The sequence below is a fragment of the Podarcis gaigeae genome (genome assembly GCF_964106915.1).
Source record: "Podarcis gaigeae genome assembly, chromosome: 5".
Taxonomy (NCBI): Eukaryota; Metazoa; Chordata; class Lepidosauria; order Squamata; family Lacertidae; genus Podarcis; species Podarcis gaigeae.
Window position 1 is genome coordinate 35,360,729 of NC_139681.1, and position 20,961 is coordinate 35,381,689.

The 20,961-nt window shown below is 39.6% G+C and overlaps 1 protein-coding gene across 2 annotated transcripts in view; it reads right to left on the reverse strand.

The window, feature by feature from the left end:
- PRKG1 (protein kinase cGMP-dependent 1) overlaps window positions 1-20,961 on the reverse strand; it is a 630,806-nt gene that overhangs the window by 137,912 nt on the left and 471,933 nt on the right. For both annotated transcript variants that reach the window (XM_083740692.1, XM_083740693.1), the window contains one exon: window positions 11,264-11,327. In XM_083740692.1, coding sequence (XP_083596818.1) covers window positions 11,264-11,327 — 64 coding nt within the window. The remainder of the gene's footprint in view (window positions 1-11,263; window positions 11,328-20,961) is intronic.

The window sequence follows — 20,961 nt, forward strand, 5'->3', positions numbered from 1 at the left end:
CAGTACTGAGTGAGATTGCTCAGCGGTTCTTGCAGAATTGAGCCCACATGGCAATATGAGAATAAATCATATGGCAAAGCAAAAAGAAAAAGTGACATAAGAACTAATGGCTATGCCCACCTCTGTATATTAGTCATTAGTGGGGAATGAGTGCCATTTCAGAAGTTTAATTTTCAGTGTATGTTGAAAGCATAGTATCTGAGGGATAGAAGCATGTTTTAAAAGATTATATATACAGTGGTATCTCGGGTTACAGACTCCGCTAACCCAGAAATAGTACCTCAGGTTAAGAACTTTGCTTCAGGGTGAGAACAGAAATTGTGCTCCGGCGGTGCAGCGGCAGCAGGAGGCCCCATTACCTAAAGTGGTGCTTCAGGTTAAGAACAGTTTCAGGTTAGGAACAGACCTCCAGAACGAATTAAGTACTTAACCCAAGGTACCACTGTACATATTTCTGTGGGTCTCTCTCTCCCTTGTGTATACATACATATATTCTGTAATATGTGTAAGTGGTTCTAGTGATGTTCAGCACTGTGTTCCATTGTCTGTGAATCGAGTGCAAAAAGCCAACCCCCGATTGCACTCTGGGTCATTGCATGTGACGGCAGAGCATGCATAAGCCCACGCCACCCTGTTACGACCCCTTTCTGGCCACTTCCGGGTCACAGTGATATGCGCATAAATCGGTTGTTGCCTAAACATTGATATGAACTAATGTACATTGGCTGTAATAGGATAAATTTTCACTCCTCTTGCCTCAAGGGTTCCACAGTAGCCTGGGTTCTGTTAAGGCAGAGCTTTAATATTAGTGTGTGTCGCGGCACATTAGTGTGTTGGCTGCAGTGTGTAGGTCTGTCGCACCTAGTTTAACCTCCAGCATGCTAGTAAAACTGAATCACTGTGCTGTAAAATGATCCTTGTCTAAAAAGTGTGTCACCCACACGGAAAGTTTGGAAAGCTCTGTGTTAAGGGCTCAGTGTTGCTGACTGTGGGAGCAAAGGAAGGAAAGGAGATGTGCGACAAGATTATGTTGTCCATTATTATGTATATGACAAGATTATGTTGTTCCATTATGTTGATGATATATGCCTTAACCAGTGCTACGTGTTACTACAGATGGTAATGGCAAGCAACAACAGCTATTCTTGTGTATCTTGGGCAAAAATAAAATGGTTTAATTTTACCTCTCCCTTCTATCATCTGGTACTCAGATGTATGAATAAGGTCAAAAGGCCATGGCTTCCTATTTTACTATTTATAAAACTGTTTTCATCCTGTCTTTCACTTAAAAATATGTCTTAAGGAAAAGTTACACACTTGTTCAAACTTCTCTGAAGCAACACCCTAAGGCAGTATTATAACACCACACTCTTTAAATAGTAGCTCATCAGCCTTAAGTTTACACATGAATAATTCATTATTAAAACAGTCATTTTCTGCTCTTCAGTCCTTTAATTACTTGGCTGTCTATTAGGCTCTGTTCCAATTGTTCACTCAGAACCACTCAGGATTATACCAGATGAAATAACCAGAAAAGAGCCCTGTGTTTAAAAATATTTATCACAAATGATGTCAATATATGAAATTATGATTTATTTATTTATTTAGAAATCCAAAGAAATTCAATTTTTTTCTTTGTAAGAATAAACTTATAACAATTTATAATATATATATATATGAAATGTAACTTCTCCTTTAACAACAATTAGCACTTTTGACCAGCACCCTATCTTCCATGTACTGAAATATAGAAACTAAAAAATATTTCCCAAAGAACTGTTGGGGAAAGAAATAACAGCAAAAGGGTAAATGATGGATTCTGACCTGAAGGCACCCCGTTCCTGCCTCTTTCCACCTAGGGCGGGGCCTGACAGGTTTCATAAGAACTGCTGCTGCTCCTGCCCAGCAAGGACTGGGGTATTTTGGGGAAATTTTTGTCAAGAGTTTTTGCTGTTTTTTATATTAATTATAACACAGGTGGTGCTGTGGTCTAAACCACTGAACCTCTTGGGCTTGCCGATCAGAAGGTCAGCAGATAGAATCCCTGCAATGGGGTGAGTTCCCGTTGCTCGGTCCCAGCGCCTGCCCACCTAGCAGTTTGAAAGCATGTCAAAGTGCAAGTAGATAAATAGGTAAACGACACTCCAGCAAGAAGGTAAACGACATTTCCATGCGCTGCTCTGGTTTCACCAGAAGCGGCTTAGTCATGCTGGCCACATGACCTGGAAAAACCATCTGTGGACAAACACCGGCCACCTTGGCCTTTAAAGCGAGATGAGCGCCGCAACCCCAGAGTCGTCTGCGACTGGACTTAATTGTCAGGGGTCCTTTACCTTTACCTTTTTATATTATTATTTTTTGTTTCTTTTCTTTGTATTTATGTGGAAATTGTTCAGTTTGGTTATGTAGTTTTGATGTGTTTTATTTATGTTTATGACTACTTTGCTATGTTTGTAATTATGTAAATCTTTTCATATTGTAAGCTGCCTTGAGCATTGTTTTAACTGTGGAAAGGTGGCATACAAATAAAATGATGATTATGTCAGAAAATAAAAACAAAAATATTAAAAATCCATCTCATAAAACCAAGGACAGGATGAAACTAGCATTGAGGTAAGAGAGAAACTTAGAATTTTTTTTGCCTAGCTTTTAATTTTAACGAGAGGAAATGAGAGGAAAGTAACTAAACTGCTCAATCTGAAAACACTTTTTGGGAAGAATTTTCACCACCACCACCCCCCCACACACATTCTACGGAAGGTATATGACACAGCTAATTAGTATTATTTTTTATATGCAGACCACTAGAGGAAGTGCATGATTGATGCACCTCCCATTCTATCCCTCTTTACTGCTCTCCTGCAGTGAGTAAAAGCCATCACTAATTATAGAAAAGGTGAATGAATGCTGAGGAGAGCACCATGTTCTGAGTTACAGCATTTCAGTGTTCATCAATATAATATTTATGAGATGGCTGTGCATACATGGCCTAATTGAATTTCAGAAAAGTTAAAGCAGTTTTAAATCCCTTCTGAACAATTTTCCAGAGCTAACACCCTAATTTATAAAACCACCAGCAGATGATCACAAGGTACATTTTAATCTGCTTTATATGCTTGCAATTCAATGTTTTCTGGATTTCAACACACTTTGTTATTTGCTTAAAACAAAGATGGTGTGTCATCGCTGGGTCAATCCTTTCGTTTCTATCACAACTACATAACAAAACACCAACACAACCCCTAGGGGTTGACAAATACCAAGAAGGAAATTGTGTAATTATGTAAATCCTTTACTTCTTTAGCTTCACACATTGGCTTAGATTCATACATTTGTGAAATGGGCATGGACCACTATAGAACAGGGTCAGTGCCAAACTGGAGACCCAACAAGAGAAAAACATGACACTATATATGATCTAGTTAAGATTCCTGCAGAGGGTTGTGTTACAGTTAGATGATCCTTGGGGTCCCTTTTAACCCTATGTTTCTATGAATCCATTACCACATTGGTATGGATAGTATTGTTATTCTGGTTATAAAGACATTATTCCAAGCACATAAGTTGGAACCTTTACTTTATTACATAATCAAAGACCATGTTTCTTGTTGTGGGTGGCGGGGATCTGCTATGACCAGTGCTTTTTTCTGGGGGTACGCAGGGTTACGCATACACCTAAACATTTTGTGAATCTAAGTTTGGCTTCATTGAGGGACAGTAATTCAATATGAGTAGGAAAACGAGAGTACCCCTAAATTTTTTTAAAAGAAAAAAGCACTATTACTGTAATCCTGTGTACACCTACCTAATAGTAAGTACAATTAAAATCAGTGGGCTCTACTTCTGAGTAAACCTAATTAGTATTGTGCTTCACATAGTGTACAAGAATCAGAGAACTTGTGCCCCTAGTTACACCAATCAATAGTGCAATCATATGCACAGTTTGCGTGGAAGTAAAGCACACTAAACTCTGTAAAACCAGGCATAGGACTGCTTCAGATTTATAAGCATTGCCACATATTTCTTACCAGTGGAGATACTGCAGTGAGGTGACTGAAGGTGGCAGGGGAGGAAACAGGAGGCTACAGAGGAGCAGGCAGCAGTGAGGGGGCAGAAGAGGGTGAGGAAAGTGGCTGACAAGTATGGATGGTGGAGAGATGCACACTCCTCATGGACCCGGATCTGCCGTACCCTCCCAGCTGCCCCCAGCCTGCCACCTGAGGCAGCTGACTCACAAAGCCTTATGGGTGGGCCAGCTCTGTTCTTGCAGAATGTAACAATCTTGGGAGGAGAAAGAAGTTTGCATTTCTTAGTACAAATGCTCTCCGCTGTGAGAAAATGACCTTCCAGCTGTGAAAAGTTAATGGGCAGATTTCTATATAACTATACTATTTAATAATGTAAGAACAGCATGTGGCATCAGGACAATGGCTCATCTAGTCCAGGATCCAGTTCTAACAGTGGGCAAGCAGATGCCTTTGGGAAAGTCACAGGCAGCACATGAGCACAACAGCCTCTGCCCACCTCCAGTTCATATTGCCTCTTGACCTCCGAGGAAGGGCATTTATCTACTTGTCATTTGTTCTATGGTCACGTTGATAACAACAGGAAATAGAATAAAATCCCCATGAAACCCTAGCCCTAACAAAAGCATCTTACAGAATGGCAGGTGGATTGGCTCACTTGTTTATGTTTCATGGAACTATTGCTCTATGGACCTCTTTTATTCCCTTGAACATATTATTTGATTAAAGTGCACTGAGATTCTTGGTTGTCTAGGCTGAACTGTAGTAAGCTACTGTTTAGAAATCAATGTGCTTTGCTGGCACAGACTGTGCAATCTAATGTTCAGAACTAGTTTTGTTTTTGTGTTAGCTAGACATTAGAATTTAATAATCTACCTCTCTTCTTCCTGAAGTTTGGGACTGACTTCCCCATACCTTTTATTCTAGACTCCTTTATGCTCCCAGAGTGTTCTGTGCCACACTATTGCACTTGAATTTATCTTGAGTTTACAGATCAGTTTCTTTTTATGAGGTATGCTATTCAATTCTGTCAGCTTCTCCACTCTCATTATTCACAGAGAGTTGAATACAAACCTGTTATGGGAGCATTGAACAATTGAGTCCTCCCCACTTCAAAAATACTTTTTAGTGACAAATACTTGAGTCTGACGAAACAAAACAAAAAAAAAAGGTCACTTTAACAGCTTGCTCTAAAAGCCAGTTAAACTGAAATGCTAGAATTTTGTTGATAGCATAGGGGGAACTATTTTTCTCCCATCCAATGATTCACATATCCATACTTAAGACTCACACAAGGTACGTGTGTGCATGACTGCAGTCATACACAGAGGTACGTGTGTGCATGACTGCAGTCATGGGCTGCAATTTCTTACTTTATTTATAAAAAATATTTATAAACCAACCACCTGCATAAAATATCAAGGCAGTTTAAACCAATGCATACAGATACAGGCAACCCCCAATTTGCATGGGGGTTGCTTTCCGGGTCATTGTGTGCGATAGCAGGCCATGTGTAAGTCCACCCCACCACATTATGCCCTATTCAGTGTCCAACCATGGTGCATGCATGTACGGTCATGCGTGCCTTGAACACACACAAAATGGTCTTTGTCTGTACAACACATATGCACCAGATCTATGCTTGGATCTTTTGCTAAATGCCAACACTGTTGCTCAAATCCAGTAAACATTGTAAATATTTAAAAGTCAGGTTTTTTACCTGGACCTCTGCTGGGTTTTTTTTTTGTTTTTTTAATGTTATTACTATCACCTTTTTTCTATGCAAGTTAATGGGATAGAGGCTGTATCCCCCAAAATCTGTGGTTGGGGCAGAAAGTCCTGTCTTAGCAATCATCCTTGCTGGGAAGATGACATTTCTCCCAGGACTCAACTAGACTGGTAAAGAAAAAACGATTTACCGTATATGCGTTGTATGGACGATATGACATGGCACTACCAGATGGCGATATGGAGTCCCATTTTTTCTCTACCTGCTTTCCCTGGTTAAATTTACAATGCTTTAAACTGAAACACTTCTTTGATGTGTCTAGATCCAGCCCCAGTCTTTCCTCAGGATCCATGGTCTTCCCCCCCTCTTTCCCCCTCAATCTCTTCTCAAGTTAATGGAGAGATTTCTCTCCCCCAGTGAGAATCAAAACTCAGGGGTAGGGGAGCTCACCACCACCAAAGACCTTGTGATACGAGGGCCCTTACTAGAAAGGGGACAGTTTCTTCCACTACCATCTTCTCTGGTCATCCAGAGTCTTTTTCCACCTATACAAGTCAAGAGAGAGATCTCTTGTCTCGAGGGAAAATAGGCTATAGCCCCCAAAATTGGGGGTGGGCAAGGCACAGAAGTCCACTTCTCAGCAACAACCCTTTGGGCAACAGGGACCTTACTGAGGATAGACATTTTCCCACATCAGTCTTTCTTTGGGATCCATGTGCCTTCCCCCTCCCCCATTACTTACCTGCTATGATTCCTATTTCACTCCCAGCTCCAAGGTGAGATCTGTTCTTAAGGGAGAACCACTGCAGGCATTCTGAAGCTTGCCCCTTCTGAAGAGGTATACTACAGTTCAAATTATGTGGGGTGGGGAAAGGGGGAGTTGCAGCCATTTTTATATTCCCTATTATAGTGAATGGGGCTGAAACCAGAGTTGTTAAAGTAAAACAAGTCAAATTGGAAAGGCCCAGAGTAACAAATCACACTGCTTCCCACAGCTACAAATACAAGCTAGATCTTGGGGCTGGTGTGCACACCATCCACACACACTGAGATGGGGGAGGGTATTATTTTTGTGTGAAAGAGCTTTCAATCATGTTAGCTCTCACCTTTAGTCTAAAGTTGCACTGTGCATTGGAACAGACAGAAATGTTTGCACAGAATTGTGGTCTTAAGCTATTTTAGTTCAATGATCAGTATTATTCTTATACTATATATATTTAAAATAATTCACTGATATTAAGCATGCCATAGGATGATGACTTGCAAGGCCGTCTTAAGCATATGTGGTGCTGGTGTGCAAAGATCTGCCTGGCGCCCCCCTGGTTGCCCAGAGTGGTCAACCCCCCTTTTTTGGGGGGGATAAGCCCAAAGTTGACCCTTTTTTAGGGTGGGCCGGTGAGGCACACACGGCAGAGCTGGCCTGGCCGGCCATCTCAGCAACAACAGAGTAGCCCGAGGCAGTGGCGGCAGAGCAAGGCCTGGGCCAGACGCCGGGGAAGGAGCAACCAGAGCCCAGTGCAACACCGCCTGAAGCGGTGGCAACTGAGCAAAGCCAGCCACCTCGTGTTAGCAGCGTGCGCAGGAGGGTGGAGCCGGCCAGCTGACTCAGTTCCTCGCTCGCCCATAGCAGAAGAGCTGCGGCGCTCCAACAGGCTCTGCTCCGCTCCGCTCAGCAGCGGCTGTCGGCTCTTCCCAATTCCCGGACTCCAAATCTCGGCCCCGGACTCTCGGCCTGGCGCCCCTGAGAGCCCTGCACCCCTAGCGCCTATGGGTAACACGGCCCTGATGACTTGGTGCTTTGATAATTCACATCCATTACAGTATGCTAAATAAAATCATCATACAATTTCCAAGTTTAAAGATGTGATCTCATTACATAACAGCCTTTTTACCACCATCCTCACAACAGCATTTGCGCATAAGAATCACCTAATGGGCAATTTCAAGTAGCTTTTTTTGCTACTGTGTATTAGCTAACAGTTTGTAAGAGAGCTGCACTGCAGCCATGCTAGATTATTCACAGTTTCATAAGGAGAAAGAGGATATTAAATTGTGCTATGAAGAAAGGAGAGATTATTCCTTGCCTCAAACAGTGCCTGTCAGCTATTCTCATTCAGTGCTTGTAAGACTACCAACCTAGATAAAATGCAGTTACTTTGAAAGATAATTTAAGTACCTTTGATTTTGATGAAACATCACAGGCAGAGAGATTTCTATCATGCATATGGAATGCTATCCATAAATAAAAACAAAACAGAAATCCAGAAAACCTTCCGAGATAAACCATATTAGATAAGGTTGAAAAAGAAAAGCTGTGCTCCTAAGCACACGTATTGGTAATAGTGCAATCCTATATATCAGCAGTGTGCAGAACCACAGAATTTGATTCAGACCCTGCTTATGTGCTCTGCAGATCACCTGATTCAGCTTGGGGTCCTTAAAAAAAAATCTAATTAAAACTCCTCTGCTTTGCTGTCTGATGGAGGCTGAAGTTCCAAAACCAGCCCTTAGTATCCTAAATGCAATCAGAGGCAGTGGCGTAGCGTGGGGGGTGCAAGGGGGGCCGGCCGCACCGGGCGCAACACCTGGGGGTTAGGGTTAGGGGGGGGGCAAATTACTTGCCTTGCCCCGGGTGCTGACAACCCACGCTACGCCACTGATCAGAGGGATGGGAATGGGATGGAGGGAAGTGTAACTGGATGTATTTGCAAAAGGAAAAGCTATTGAGAAGGCTTGCATGCACTTTTCTACTCTGCTTCCAGCCATTAGCTCCTATGTCAACAAGTTACCTACTTGACCAACTCTTCGGTTATGTAAAGAGAGAGATTTCTCTAGGGCCATGCCATTCTCAAAGGAAGTGGAAACTGATTTGAACATTTTTTGAAGTTTCTTTTATGGCCTAATGCAATGTATGCAGAAAAAGGAAATTGCTAAAATGATATATCCATTATAGACACTTACTTTATTTATTTATTTATTTATTTACTTACTTACTTACTTACTTACTTACTTACTTACTTACTTAGATCAGTTTGATACTGTTTAATCTATATTTTAAAAAAATTGAAAGCAGTGTTTACAAGCATATAATACATGAGCACACAATTGTAGTTGTTTATATTCTAATGCAAGCTGGAATGGGGAAACTGAGAGCAAGGAGCAAGACGGAAATTAGGGGGAAATGGTGTGGAATAACCCAACATTGAGATTTTTTAGAATGGTTTTCATTTCTAGAGGGGAGGAGTCTGATACTTGTGTACATCTCATGTCATGCTTCTTATCGTTATTGATGGCTGATGTATTTAAAATTAGGATGCAAAATTAGGGTGGAACTATACAACATAAAGAACAAAGGGCTCCTTCACTGAATAATATTTAGTTCAGCCTGATATCATTAAGATCCGCACTAACAGCAGCCAATTATGTAGAGTAGGCAAAAGAAATGTTCATTGTAATAACATTGGGCACTAGAAAGAGAAAAACAGGTACTTGAAAAGGGGGCTATGGCTCCCCGCATCAATTTTTCTTAACATGTGGTGTGGCCTGGGAATATTTAATTATAGTGTTTGTTCTGCAGGCTCACCACTTTCCCCATATACCTTATGTTTCAAAGGATCAGTTTACATGTTATACAATTTGTAGCTCTTTCCCCAAATTACTATTTTTCCTTGCACATCAATCTCATTGTCCATGTGCTAGAATCTAGCAGCTTGATAAAAGCAGAAAAAGTCAGTATATAAATATTAATGAAGGTCAGATGGTAACTGCTTTTAAAATGTCAAAACTATCCTTGTGAACATTTAAATAGTGAGTTGTTGCTCAAGAAACACAGCTTATTTTCTTGTATAAACTAAGAACATGTGAAAATACATAATCGCAAGGAGAACAGCACACAGTTTGCATGTATAGATGTCATATAATTAATGCACATAAGATGACATTAATTGGACATTAATTGTGCCTACAGGACTTGCTAGTATGCAATTTTGCAGGTGCAAAAGTAGTAATTAGGAAGCAAATTACAAATAACATTCACAAGTTGCTTGATGTGAAATTAACATGTATTTAATACATTTTGAATGAGCGGATACAAGACTTCCCACATCCCCCAGGACTTGAGGGTCATTAAAAATTGTTCATCAAAATTCTAGCATTAGTACACCTTAATTGCATGGAATTATATGAGGCCTAGCTTATCAGAATTCCATTGAAAAGTGAGATGGGGCAGAACTGCAGAGAAGATGGAAGGCATAAGGCTACAAGAGTGATGGAGAAAAAGAAGGCACCGACTCTCCTATAGGCAGTGAAACATGTATTCATTTTAAAAAGATTCATGCTAGCAGTGTAACTGCCGAAAGGCAATGTATTTTAAACCTAGTGAGCTTAATTTCAATGGAAACATTTGTTAGACCAAGTAGCATAAGTTGGTCAAAACTTCTGTAGTGCCAGACCAGTCAGAAAAGACAAGGAAGTCTGGTAGAGAGGTATCTGAGACCCTGTTTTAACATTCCTTCAGGTCTTTTATCACTTACAGTTTTCAGCCAGTCTGACATCCAGGAGCACTATGTCAGCTGTACATGCGGAACTCAACTGTACAAAAAGCTGTGGTTAACAACTGGACATGTGATTTCCCCTGAGCTGAAATCTTAATTGACTAGATATTTTACACTTTTTTTTTCTCTGAGAGAGCTTGGAAAGACTGAGCCCAAGTGAGTTGTTACCAATCCTCCACAATTTCTGCTCTCCAAATTTTCTTAAATTTCCCTTGCAAGGTGAGGAAAGGGAACCTAACAGTGAAGACTGACAATGGCAGAGACCTCTTCCTGAGGTCTCTAAGCTCCCAGGCAGAAATCGATGCTTTTGGCTTTCTTGGCAACTATGGCTGCTATATGACTAAGGCATCCCCTACCATCTAAAGCCATTCTCCATTCCCACTGGAAGCTACGTTTAGGAGATTCTGAGCTGATTGTGGTGGGGTGGCTGTTAGGCTTCAGGTTGTAAAGAGCTGGGGATCATTCCTGAATTCACAATTCCAACCACAACCCCCATAACAGCACCAAGCACCACTATTAAATGAATGCCAAACCCAAATTGAGGACTGAGGTTAGTATCTGGTGCCGTGCTAATTTACATCCAATACAATGAGTATGAGTATGCTAAATACACTTTTAAAGTTGTTGTTTTTTCCAACTTTGAAGGTGTGATCTCATTGTTCACTCACAGTGTTTAGTCTACAAGTGCTGTGTGGACAAGTCTTCAGGAAAATGTCAATTTTGTAATTCCTTAGAAACAGAATTTCTGCTGAAGTAGACTATATGCCACTTGATCTTTTCACCTTATTTTTTCCCCAAAGAACATCAGTTGTACCATAAACACCATTATCCAAGAGAAGATACTTTACTTCAATAGAAGTGCCCCAGAAGTGGCTGGCATAGGTGAACTACTTTTGTAAACAAAAGACTTTCTACTATACTCTTCTTACTAACACAAAACGTTAAAAGTTAAATACCTCTTCCAGGACATCAGCAAGCTTACTGAGTATCTCTTCAGGAAGGCTCTGGAATGTAGGAACGCTGTAATATAAAGTGAAAAAGGCCATAAGGGTATAGATAAAATCACATCTAGAAGCTTGTAACCACTTACAACAGCAAAGTAAGTTATAGCTTTTAAACATCCATACAGATTAACACAGGTTCAATAGTTCTGTTCCAAATAAAAGGTTAAATGCCAATTTTATATTGAGCTAGAACCATCAAAGTGTTTAGAACATACTAACAGAAAAAAATTGACACCATTTTAGGAGACAGATCAGAAATTCTGTGTATCTTTTCAAACTGTGTACATGCATATACTCATGAGGAACTTCTGTGTCTAGCAAAAGGAGATCAAGGACTGTAATATTAATCGGCACCACAATTTTAATGATATTAGGTTATTCTGAGTTTTCCTGGCAATAAGGATGTGAGTAAGAATACAAAATAGAAAATCAGTGTTGCACCAAAATTTGTCTTCTAATTTCTTAAAAGTTTTCTTTCACCAAAAAAAGAGGCTTCCACCTTTCTGCTCATTCATAGGGCACTTTAAAATTTCTTTAGAATTTTGGGAAGTGGGAGGTTGCACTTATCACTGCAATATATGTGTTTTTCTTTCCATTAAACATTTCTCTAGCGCTCTGCTGCCGACTTTTCCTGATATGAAAATGCCCCATGGATAGAATTAACTCATGTCTTTCCCTGGGCTTTAACTGAAGCATGGGAAGCTGGCTACAAAGTGCCGCAAATCAGCGTTCTTCGTGGTTTGTTTTTAAATGGGAAGTCCTTCCTTATATTTACCTTGCCTGCATATATATATATATATATATATATATATATATATATATATTATAGATTTTCACAAGAATACAGTAACATAAGCAATAGACATTTCACATAACAGTAAACCACAGATCCATCCTTCTGAGAACTTTAAAATTCCTATCCATGAGCATACTATCTAAGATAAAGTATTTTCTTGCAATGTTGTGCAAGTCTGCAATATGGTTAGTGAAAAGACAAAGGCAACAAAGTGGTAATGCCCAGGTCTCTTTGTAGGCAACGTATTCACACCAGCTCTGTTCCACACTGTCACTTGGGGGGAAAAAAGAGAACGAAGCAGCACAGTAAAAAATTGCTGTGGAAATTGGTTAATTTTGCCCCCTGCCGTGCTCTGAATCACAGATTAAAGTCATAATTAACAGAAGCTAACTCAGCAAATTAGTGCAGGCAGAAAATGGAATGATATTTCAAACTGTTAATAATGGATAAAGATGGAGCTACCAAAGGGTATGCCCACAGGGAAAAGATTTCTGTGAGGGCTGCTGCTGGACTTGATTAAATCATTTCCTCGATCTTTGATATATCTGATGAACTTTATCTCAATGAACTAAAAAATCTCAACGTTGCAAATATAAGGTAAGGAGCAAATTAAGTTCACACGTAAGTAGGGAAAATTGGGGGGAGGGGGAGCATTCATTTCTAAAGCATTATTTCAGCAACAGAGCAGATAATTAGGCAATTAGAAATGTTGACAGAACACAAGTCCAAAATAAATGATGTCCCAGAGTGACAAAATTACTAGTATAGTAAACAAGACACTTTTAACAAGGATTGCCAACAGTACACATAACCCATGAATGCTTCTAAATACCTGGAAAGTGACAGCATTTATATACTTATACCTTATACTACTGAGATAGCGTGATTTTTTTTAAAAAAGAGCTCGATGAAAAATACATATTTACAAGAATGTATAAATGCAGAATTTCATACTTGAATTATCAGCAAAAAATATGCTTGAGTTCCTTGGCATCATCAAACTGATGACTAAGGACTTAACAGCATTTCAGTAAATGATTTGACAGCATGGCCCACACATAAAATTCTGTGGAATTTCTATGCATATAGAAAACAAGCAGAGGAGATTCTTTAAGGCGGGGAGTTCTTTATCTATTATCAGCCAACCCGAGAGGTTTAAATATGGTCCTTCCAGTGCATTTGCATTGCTCAGAGGGGCTTACAACAACATTTAAAATACAAGGCTATAATAAATCAATATAAAAACAGTAAGTGTTATGCCTCCTGCGATGTAAGGTTTTTCCAGCTGGGGATGGTGGAGATCTTACAGGTTTAGGATTATACAGCATAGCAAGACAAATCTATTCTGTCACGATGCATTATTTAGGAGCAGGGTACAGAACAGCCCCTCTGAAATAGTCTTTTTTCTTACATGTATTGAAGTTTTAAATGTCTGCAAAACCAAAATAATTCTAGCACCTGGAATTAATTTTATTTCTATCTTACTTCTCAAATATTGTTTCCCAAAGCAACTCACATCAATTTTTAAAAATGAGATAAACCATGCCCTTTGGTTTAAAAACTAAAAAGGCATAACATACAAGGAAATGGGTGTGGAGGGAAAAGGTAGAGGAGAACCATCACAGCAATGCCAAAATGAAATACATAAGTATTTCATGGCCCACTGGTTTTCAAACTTCCTTCCCCATTAAGCACTTTTAACTTTAACTTTAACAATAATTCCTCTGCTACAAAGCATCTCCTGTGCATTGCAAAGGATTCTGGAAATCACCATCTCTGTTGGGTCAATGTGGCTCACATGCACTAAGATGTAACCTGGAAAATATAAAAGCTCCCCTACAGTTGCATATTGAAGGGTAGAAAGGCTGTTTTTCGAGGGATATTTCTCCATCAGTACTGATCTTATCAAGGAACTTCAATATTCCTTATTTTAAAAGCCTAGATTTTAGTTTGCACTTCTGCGATCTGTTGATAAGGGGAACAAACGTTTTACAAAAGCCATTTAGTAGTAATCGTGCTGCCGTGCTTATCCTTCACTTTTTCCTTACGCCAGCAGTCTTTACAGATGTGTATATTGAACGAACAAAGTACTATAATGAGCATGGGAACAACTCTCTATTTCTTCCCATGCTTCTGTGACTTATGAGCCACAGCATGTACTTTCCAATCACAACATCGTTTTTAAACTATCATGTAACAAAATTGGGGCAGGATGGTACATGAAATGACCCAAAAGGAAAAACTATATATAATAAAAATGCCCAAAATAAATAAATTAGCCAGTCACATGATTTGGAGCTATCAAGTCACATTACATTAGGTTGCCTGAAGTGTGAATGATGAAATGAACTCTGATACCATCCTGCATTTAGCAGGCAAAATTTCTGCAGCAACTCAGAAGTATGGCAACATAATTTATTATGCATGGGATCCCACAATTTCATGCTGGCTGTAGCACACTCATGACTCTTCATGAGTTACTGTGTAAGGCAGGGATGGAACATCTTTGCCAGCCTAAGAGCCACATTCCCTCTGGAGAATCAACTGGGAACTGCACAGCAGTGGTGGGCGGAGCTAGAGGTGAAAGTGGGTGGAGCAATGGATGCGATAACACTCTTTGAATAGCAGGCTACATTCAAGCCACACTAAAGCCAGAAGTTTCTACACACACACACACACACACACACACACACACACACACACTTTCCATCCTCCTCGCCAGGCAATGAAGATACTTCACACTTCAAGTCAGCTAAGCAAAAGCACTTGAGGAATATGAAGCAGATGATGGGTGGCGAAGGGGGGGTGAGGGTCAGATAGAGAGACCTCAGTCACCCCCAGGTTTCTGATTTTCAACATAAGAACAAAAAAAAGTCTTCAGAAGAATAGTTGCATTATTTGACAGTCAATTTCTTTTTGATATTTATGGATCTGTTGGACACAAGATTACTTCAAGACTCTGACATTTGAACCTAGGAGGCTGTATTCAATCATGCCCATTTGATAACTGAAGGCTGTTGGTATCTGCAGGGGCATTTGTTAGTGGAACAGGAAAACTAAACATTCCCCCCCCCCCAATATTTACACCCTCCCTTCAGCTCCATCACCCCTAGTTTGGGATATGCTTTCAAAACAGTGGGGAGAGGGGAGTGAAAATTGCATCCTTGCCCATTATATTGATTGGAGCTTCCACTGAATCAAAGAGTCTTTAGTCAGCAAACTGGATACAACTGACAATCATTTTGAAGACCACCAGGAAGCAATAGTATGCAATACAGGTTGCTTTCCGAGAAAGATGCATGGTACCCTGACATAAAGAAATAGGTTTTCTTTTTTCTGTTTAGCAAGTTACCTGAAAACAGAAGTGATGTGTGATAAGGGCTATAGGTACAATATGACAACTTTAGAAGCCTAAGTAGCTGGAGCTGTGGCAACACTGTTATCTAAGAATGATGTTGGCACTAACAAGATGTTACACCTGGTATTCAGGGATTTCTGCATGGACAGCCATTGCATTGTTCAAGGGAGTGTAAGAAAATTGAATTTTAACAGGAGAAGCCAATAAAGCGTGGCATTTACCAATCTGTCAGCCATACTAATATTTGTCAAAAGGGACAGGGAGTACCAAATGGACAAAGTTTTGCTTCTACACAGAATATATGATCCATACAAGTGTAACAATTACATAGGCATCCTTGACTTGGAATATTATTTCAGAATTGTGCATTCATTCTTCTAAGAGTGTCCAAGGAAGTACTGTCTCTAAAGGCTATTTTTATATATTTAGACATTTGGGTATTAATCTCCTTAAAGACCAATGGGATCATTAGCGCAAGGGGTACTGAACCCTGGCCGATATGTCTTCAATCAGTGATGGGAGCCAAATGCTCCAGGCCTCTCTACCCAGCCTCAGGACTCTCGCCAGAACACACCCCACATTGCCCCTGCTTTGTGCCCACCTCAAGTACTTTGTCTGACTGAAAGATGCCCTTGAGCTACAAAGCCTCTTGCTTGCCTGGGTGGTGTTTGGGCGTGTGCAGAACCCTGTGATTTTTTGTGTGGCTGGAGTATAGCCTGACGTATGAAGTTAAGTCACATCTATTGCACTACACACTTTTTGCCCCCTGGCTCCACCTATCACTGGCATCCAGCTCCTATAAGGTTGCCCATGGGTGGGAAAAAAATTCCCCAGCCCTAACGCAAAGCTTGCAGGCATTATCCCAGCCATAGAATATCTTTTTTAAAAGGGTCTCACTGGATGTAACAATCTAAATGAATTCTTTTGCATGGCAAAATGAGCATCTAATCCCCATAAAATCATAGAAAGCATACTGGAGGGAGAAAAAAGCCAAAACCTAATCCTCTTACTATTTTGACACTTTTAGAGATAATAAAAACAAAACTGTCTTTGTAAAAGACAAGCTGAAGCTCAAAGTCACAGACAACACTAGCTCCTTAGTCTTAGTGAATGTCAAAGCTTCTAACTGAAGAAAAGGCATCACTACACTGCAATTTACATTCATTGAGATATGAGCCTTATGATTTCAAAACTAGTTAAATATTCACTGACAATATCTACAAAGGATATTTATGATAACCTAAATCAAGTTCAACTGACCATTTGATTTCAGTCTAACAGCTATGCCTGCTACATTTGACAGTATATCAGCATAATAATATGTTTTGAATATTACTTTGGCAGGACAAATGCAAGTCATTTTTCTCATTATTTTCAACAAAAAAGGAAGGAATTGTATTATTCATCTAATAAAATAGACTTCCTTTCTAATATTACACATTTTCTATACAGAATTCTATACAGTCATACACCATGCTGTATTTTTCCTAGTGCATAATCATTCGGCAAATGAGGATCTTCTGTATGAAAATAATTGTATACCCTTTCTGATGTAGTTTTGGTACAAACAGATTGTGTTGAGCATAAAGTAGGTCCTCACAAAGAAATGCAACAAGTTTTTCACTGCATGCAATATTAACACATTCAGTACACTCTGCTTTGCCAAATTTCAGATGCAACCTCTGATGCAAACCCCTTGAAGGAAGGAATTTATTGTTTCTAATTATATTAAAATGTGTATCTTGAATGTGGATGCAAAATGTATACACAGCACCCCTGTGAGAGAAAGGTCCTCCAGGAGCATCGGAGGAAGAGCCAGTTGACTGCTTGCCAGTGGTCCTTGGGGTCTCAAATTTCAGTGGTGCCCTGTGCAATGCCAAAATTTGCCTCCCCATTGCTTCTCATGCTCCATTCTAAATCACAGTTGTGGTGTCCCCTGCAGCACCCCCAAAGCTCAGTACCCAGTGCGACCGGACCAGTTGTGCTCCCCTAAATCCACCTTTGCAGTGGATTGAGGGTATGTGGCTCCTGTTATGTAGTGAAGTTTCACCCTGGGCCAGCAGGGGAATACTGTATATAGTTTTCACTCAGGTCTGTAGATAGTTTTCACTCAGGTCCGCGTCAGTTATTTTAGGCGGGAAACTCTGGGCTGTTGTTGCTACAATGTTGACAGCCGGCTGCCTATAAAAGCAGGCTGGCTGAGCTGTTTGCAGTCAGTTCTATTCCAGCTTACAAAATAAAGAGCTACTTGGAGAAATCGCTGTGCCGTCTGTTATGTCAACCCACAACTTAACAGCTCCTCGCTGGACTGAAGCTCTGACTCAATAGCTCCAAGGAACATCTGCCACATCACTCCCAGCTGAACTGCATCAGCTGGACAAAAACATTCTTCTCTCAGACCTTTGGCTAATGAAACAATCTATGGCCTTTTAAACTGTGAGGGAGTTACTAATTTTTGTTTATTATTGTGTTATGTATTATTGTGTTTTTATATTGTGCTCTTCAGTTGAAGGGTAACAAGAAATTTATTAATAAAATAAAATAAATATACTCAAGATGGCTTAAAATGCCTTAAACTAAAACATGGTAAAATATAATCAAATAATATTTGATATCAATAAGGAAGACTAAACTGTCTGGAAGGTATTGCTACCCTTGAGAAATGGTCACGATATTTTTTTTTTATAGTCTAAATAGGTATTCATATTTATCTTACAAAAGAGGTATATGTTATAATGCATTGATAATGGGATCTTTTCCACAATGAATCCAAATATATTTAGAATTGTTTACAAGCAGAGATGCCAACAGCAGTAGTAAAGGTGTTCCAGATCTCTTGAAAGGCTGATACATTGGTTCAGAGATCTTTAGTTTTCACTGAGCAGTTCAATTAGTGTGGCAGGACTCCATGAAAGCTGTTGTTTGACTAATTCCTGTGTCTCCCATCTAACATAGCGAAGAACAAAGTATCCTCTTAATCATATAACCTGCACAAGCTAAAGGCTAACCTAAGCAGAATGCTTCAGTAATTGAGACTTGTGCAGAGATGGAGGAAGAATACCCACTTCAGGATTTGCCCAAGGCAATAATATACTGACAACATGTCTATGCCTATTCTAAGAAATGTCACCACTATCTTTGCAATTTTCTCATTTGCTGGTTTTCTAAGTATAAATGGAACAGCCATTATTGATTGTATGTTTTGTAATTCAGGACATTTACCCTCTGTGGATTCCTGAAAACTAACGAATAGTTGATGTTTTTAATTCAGAATTTAGGCCTGATTTTTATTATCACTGTTCAGTATTGACCTCTGTCCCAGTGTTTAACTTGACATGTAAGGGACTTATGTTCAATAATTGTGTCCTTTGTAGTTCAGCATGTACCACTACACTTATCTACTTACAGATAACCATCTACTTTTCACACAATTTTCCATAAAGAAACCTTCCTTCTGCTACAAAATTAGTGGTTTAGTAGAACCACAGACACTATATCCTAGCACCAACAATTACTGTTAATCTGACAAATGAACAGACAAAAGTAGGGCTGGACCAAATATCCATTTGGGGATATATTTGGTGGTGGCTATTTGACAATTTCTGCATGTGAAGCATGTTCTCTGCTGGTAAAATATCTCTTCCTCTTGACAATGGAAACAGTGACAAAACTGGTTCCAAAGTCTCAGCATATTAGGGCTTCATTCACAGATGTTATCAATATTATTATGCTTTGGCCAGGATGAAACTCGACAGATGATCTGGCCTACCGCTTTCCCATTATAATGGAATCTGATTATTTCAATAACTTGTTGATCAGCACCAAAAGTGCACATTTTACTAAAATCTACCAAAATGTGTACAGTACAGAAATACATCTTGCATACAAATACATCCCAACCTCACCTGGGTGTGGATTAGAGGTCAATGAGAATGGGGATCATGAGCACAACTGGGCTAATGGAGATGCCACATTCCAAGAGTTGCTAGACGTTCTGCTCAAGATTTCCCCAACATTGACACTGATTATGATAAGTAAAGCATGCAAGTAGTTGCAAGCTTCACAATTCTGGCCCAGTTTGCATGTAACATATCTAACCCAACCCATGGCTAAGCATGCATGTGCAAGCATGCAAGCACATTGACTGCATACCATGGGTGATTTGTGCCTCATGTGATTGTGCTGCTGCCACACCACCCAGAATTAAGCCATGGCTTGGGTTTAGCAGTAATCCAAATCCAAACTCATGGCATGTCTTGGCCATGTGAGAGAAACCACAAGTCTGGGTTCACTGTTCTAACTTAGACTTGGGAGTACAGAAATGTGATATATTTCACTCTGTCCCATAGCAATAGATAATTCCTTGCCACTACACCATTAAAAACTAAACTGTTTAAAGACAGTTAGATATTTTAGTGTCTTGTTCTGCTGATTGCCAGGTTCCATGATTAGGTAGTTTTATTTGAAATCAATAGAAGTTACTTCCCAGTAAAAGTGTTATAATTAGAAGGCTGATCTACTATTTTTGACTATGCTAGTATTTCATCATTCAAGACTGCAGGACATGTTCATGTTCCAAGCTTTAGAATGCTGCTGGCTGTGATATACAATTCCTTTGAAGTTACTGTTACAAACAGGATATTGGACTAAAAGTGTACGATCCTTCAATTCTGTTCTAACGTTATTTAGTATATTCAGCTTCAGATGGCTGCTTTTCATGTCACACATTAAAGAAATGCAGGGGTTCTCAGAAGCCATGCAAACATCTTAGCAAAAGCACTTATGAACAGCTGTTCATTTCTCATAGATTACCACAGTGAGTAATCCACCCATTTTGCCACAAGGAAAAAAAGCAAATTGGGTTCCCCCGATTTCATGTGTGGTGAGTCATAGTCAACAAGAAGTTAAATTACAACTGCTTTTATACAACACACTGTATTAAACATAAGGTTTTAAATAAGGTCTCCATTAGACATTGCTTCTTTCTCTTATAATTTATTTTCTATTAATTATAAACACTGATATGTATGTATCAAAATACATTTGATATCTTAGTTCTTCAGCCTGTATAATCCCTTTAGGATAAGCTCATTATGGGTACTTTGTGGCGAAATGCCAAATCTCGAGTCAATTGCAAATCATGGTCTGTGCAACAAGTAAATTGAAAGGTCAAAATATCTGTCAAAGCATTCTCACAAATGACAAGATTTAGCCCTCCCTTTGCAGTTGTGTAGAGAAGGCCTTCTAAAAAGGGCATGGATAGTTGCCGAAAAGGTCATAGATGAATAGAACTATACTAGATATTTTCCTATCTCTTACGAATTCTGAGAATTTTGATAGTTTGCACCAACGGGGTGGGTTTTATGACCATTTTTCAGGTTTATATAAAGCAGGTTTTGATCACCTTCTCCATTCCTTATTTATTTTCCAGAATACAAATAAAGCATGAAGATGAGCAGCAGGTAAACTGGGGAGTTTGGGAGCTGACTAAGTGAG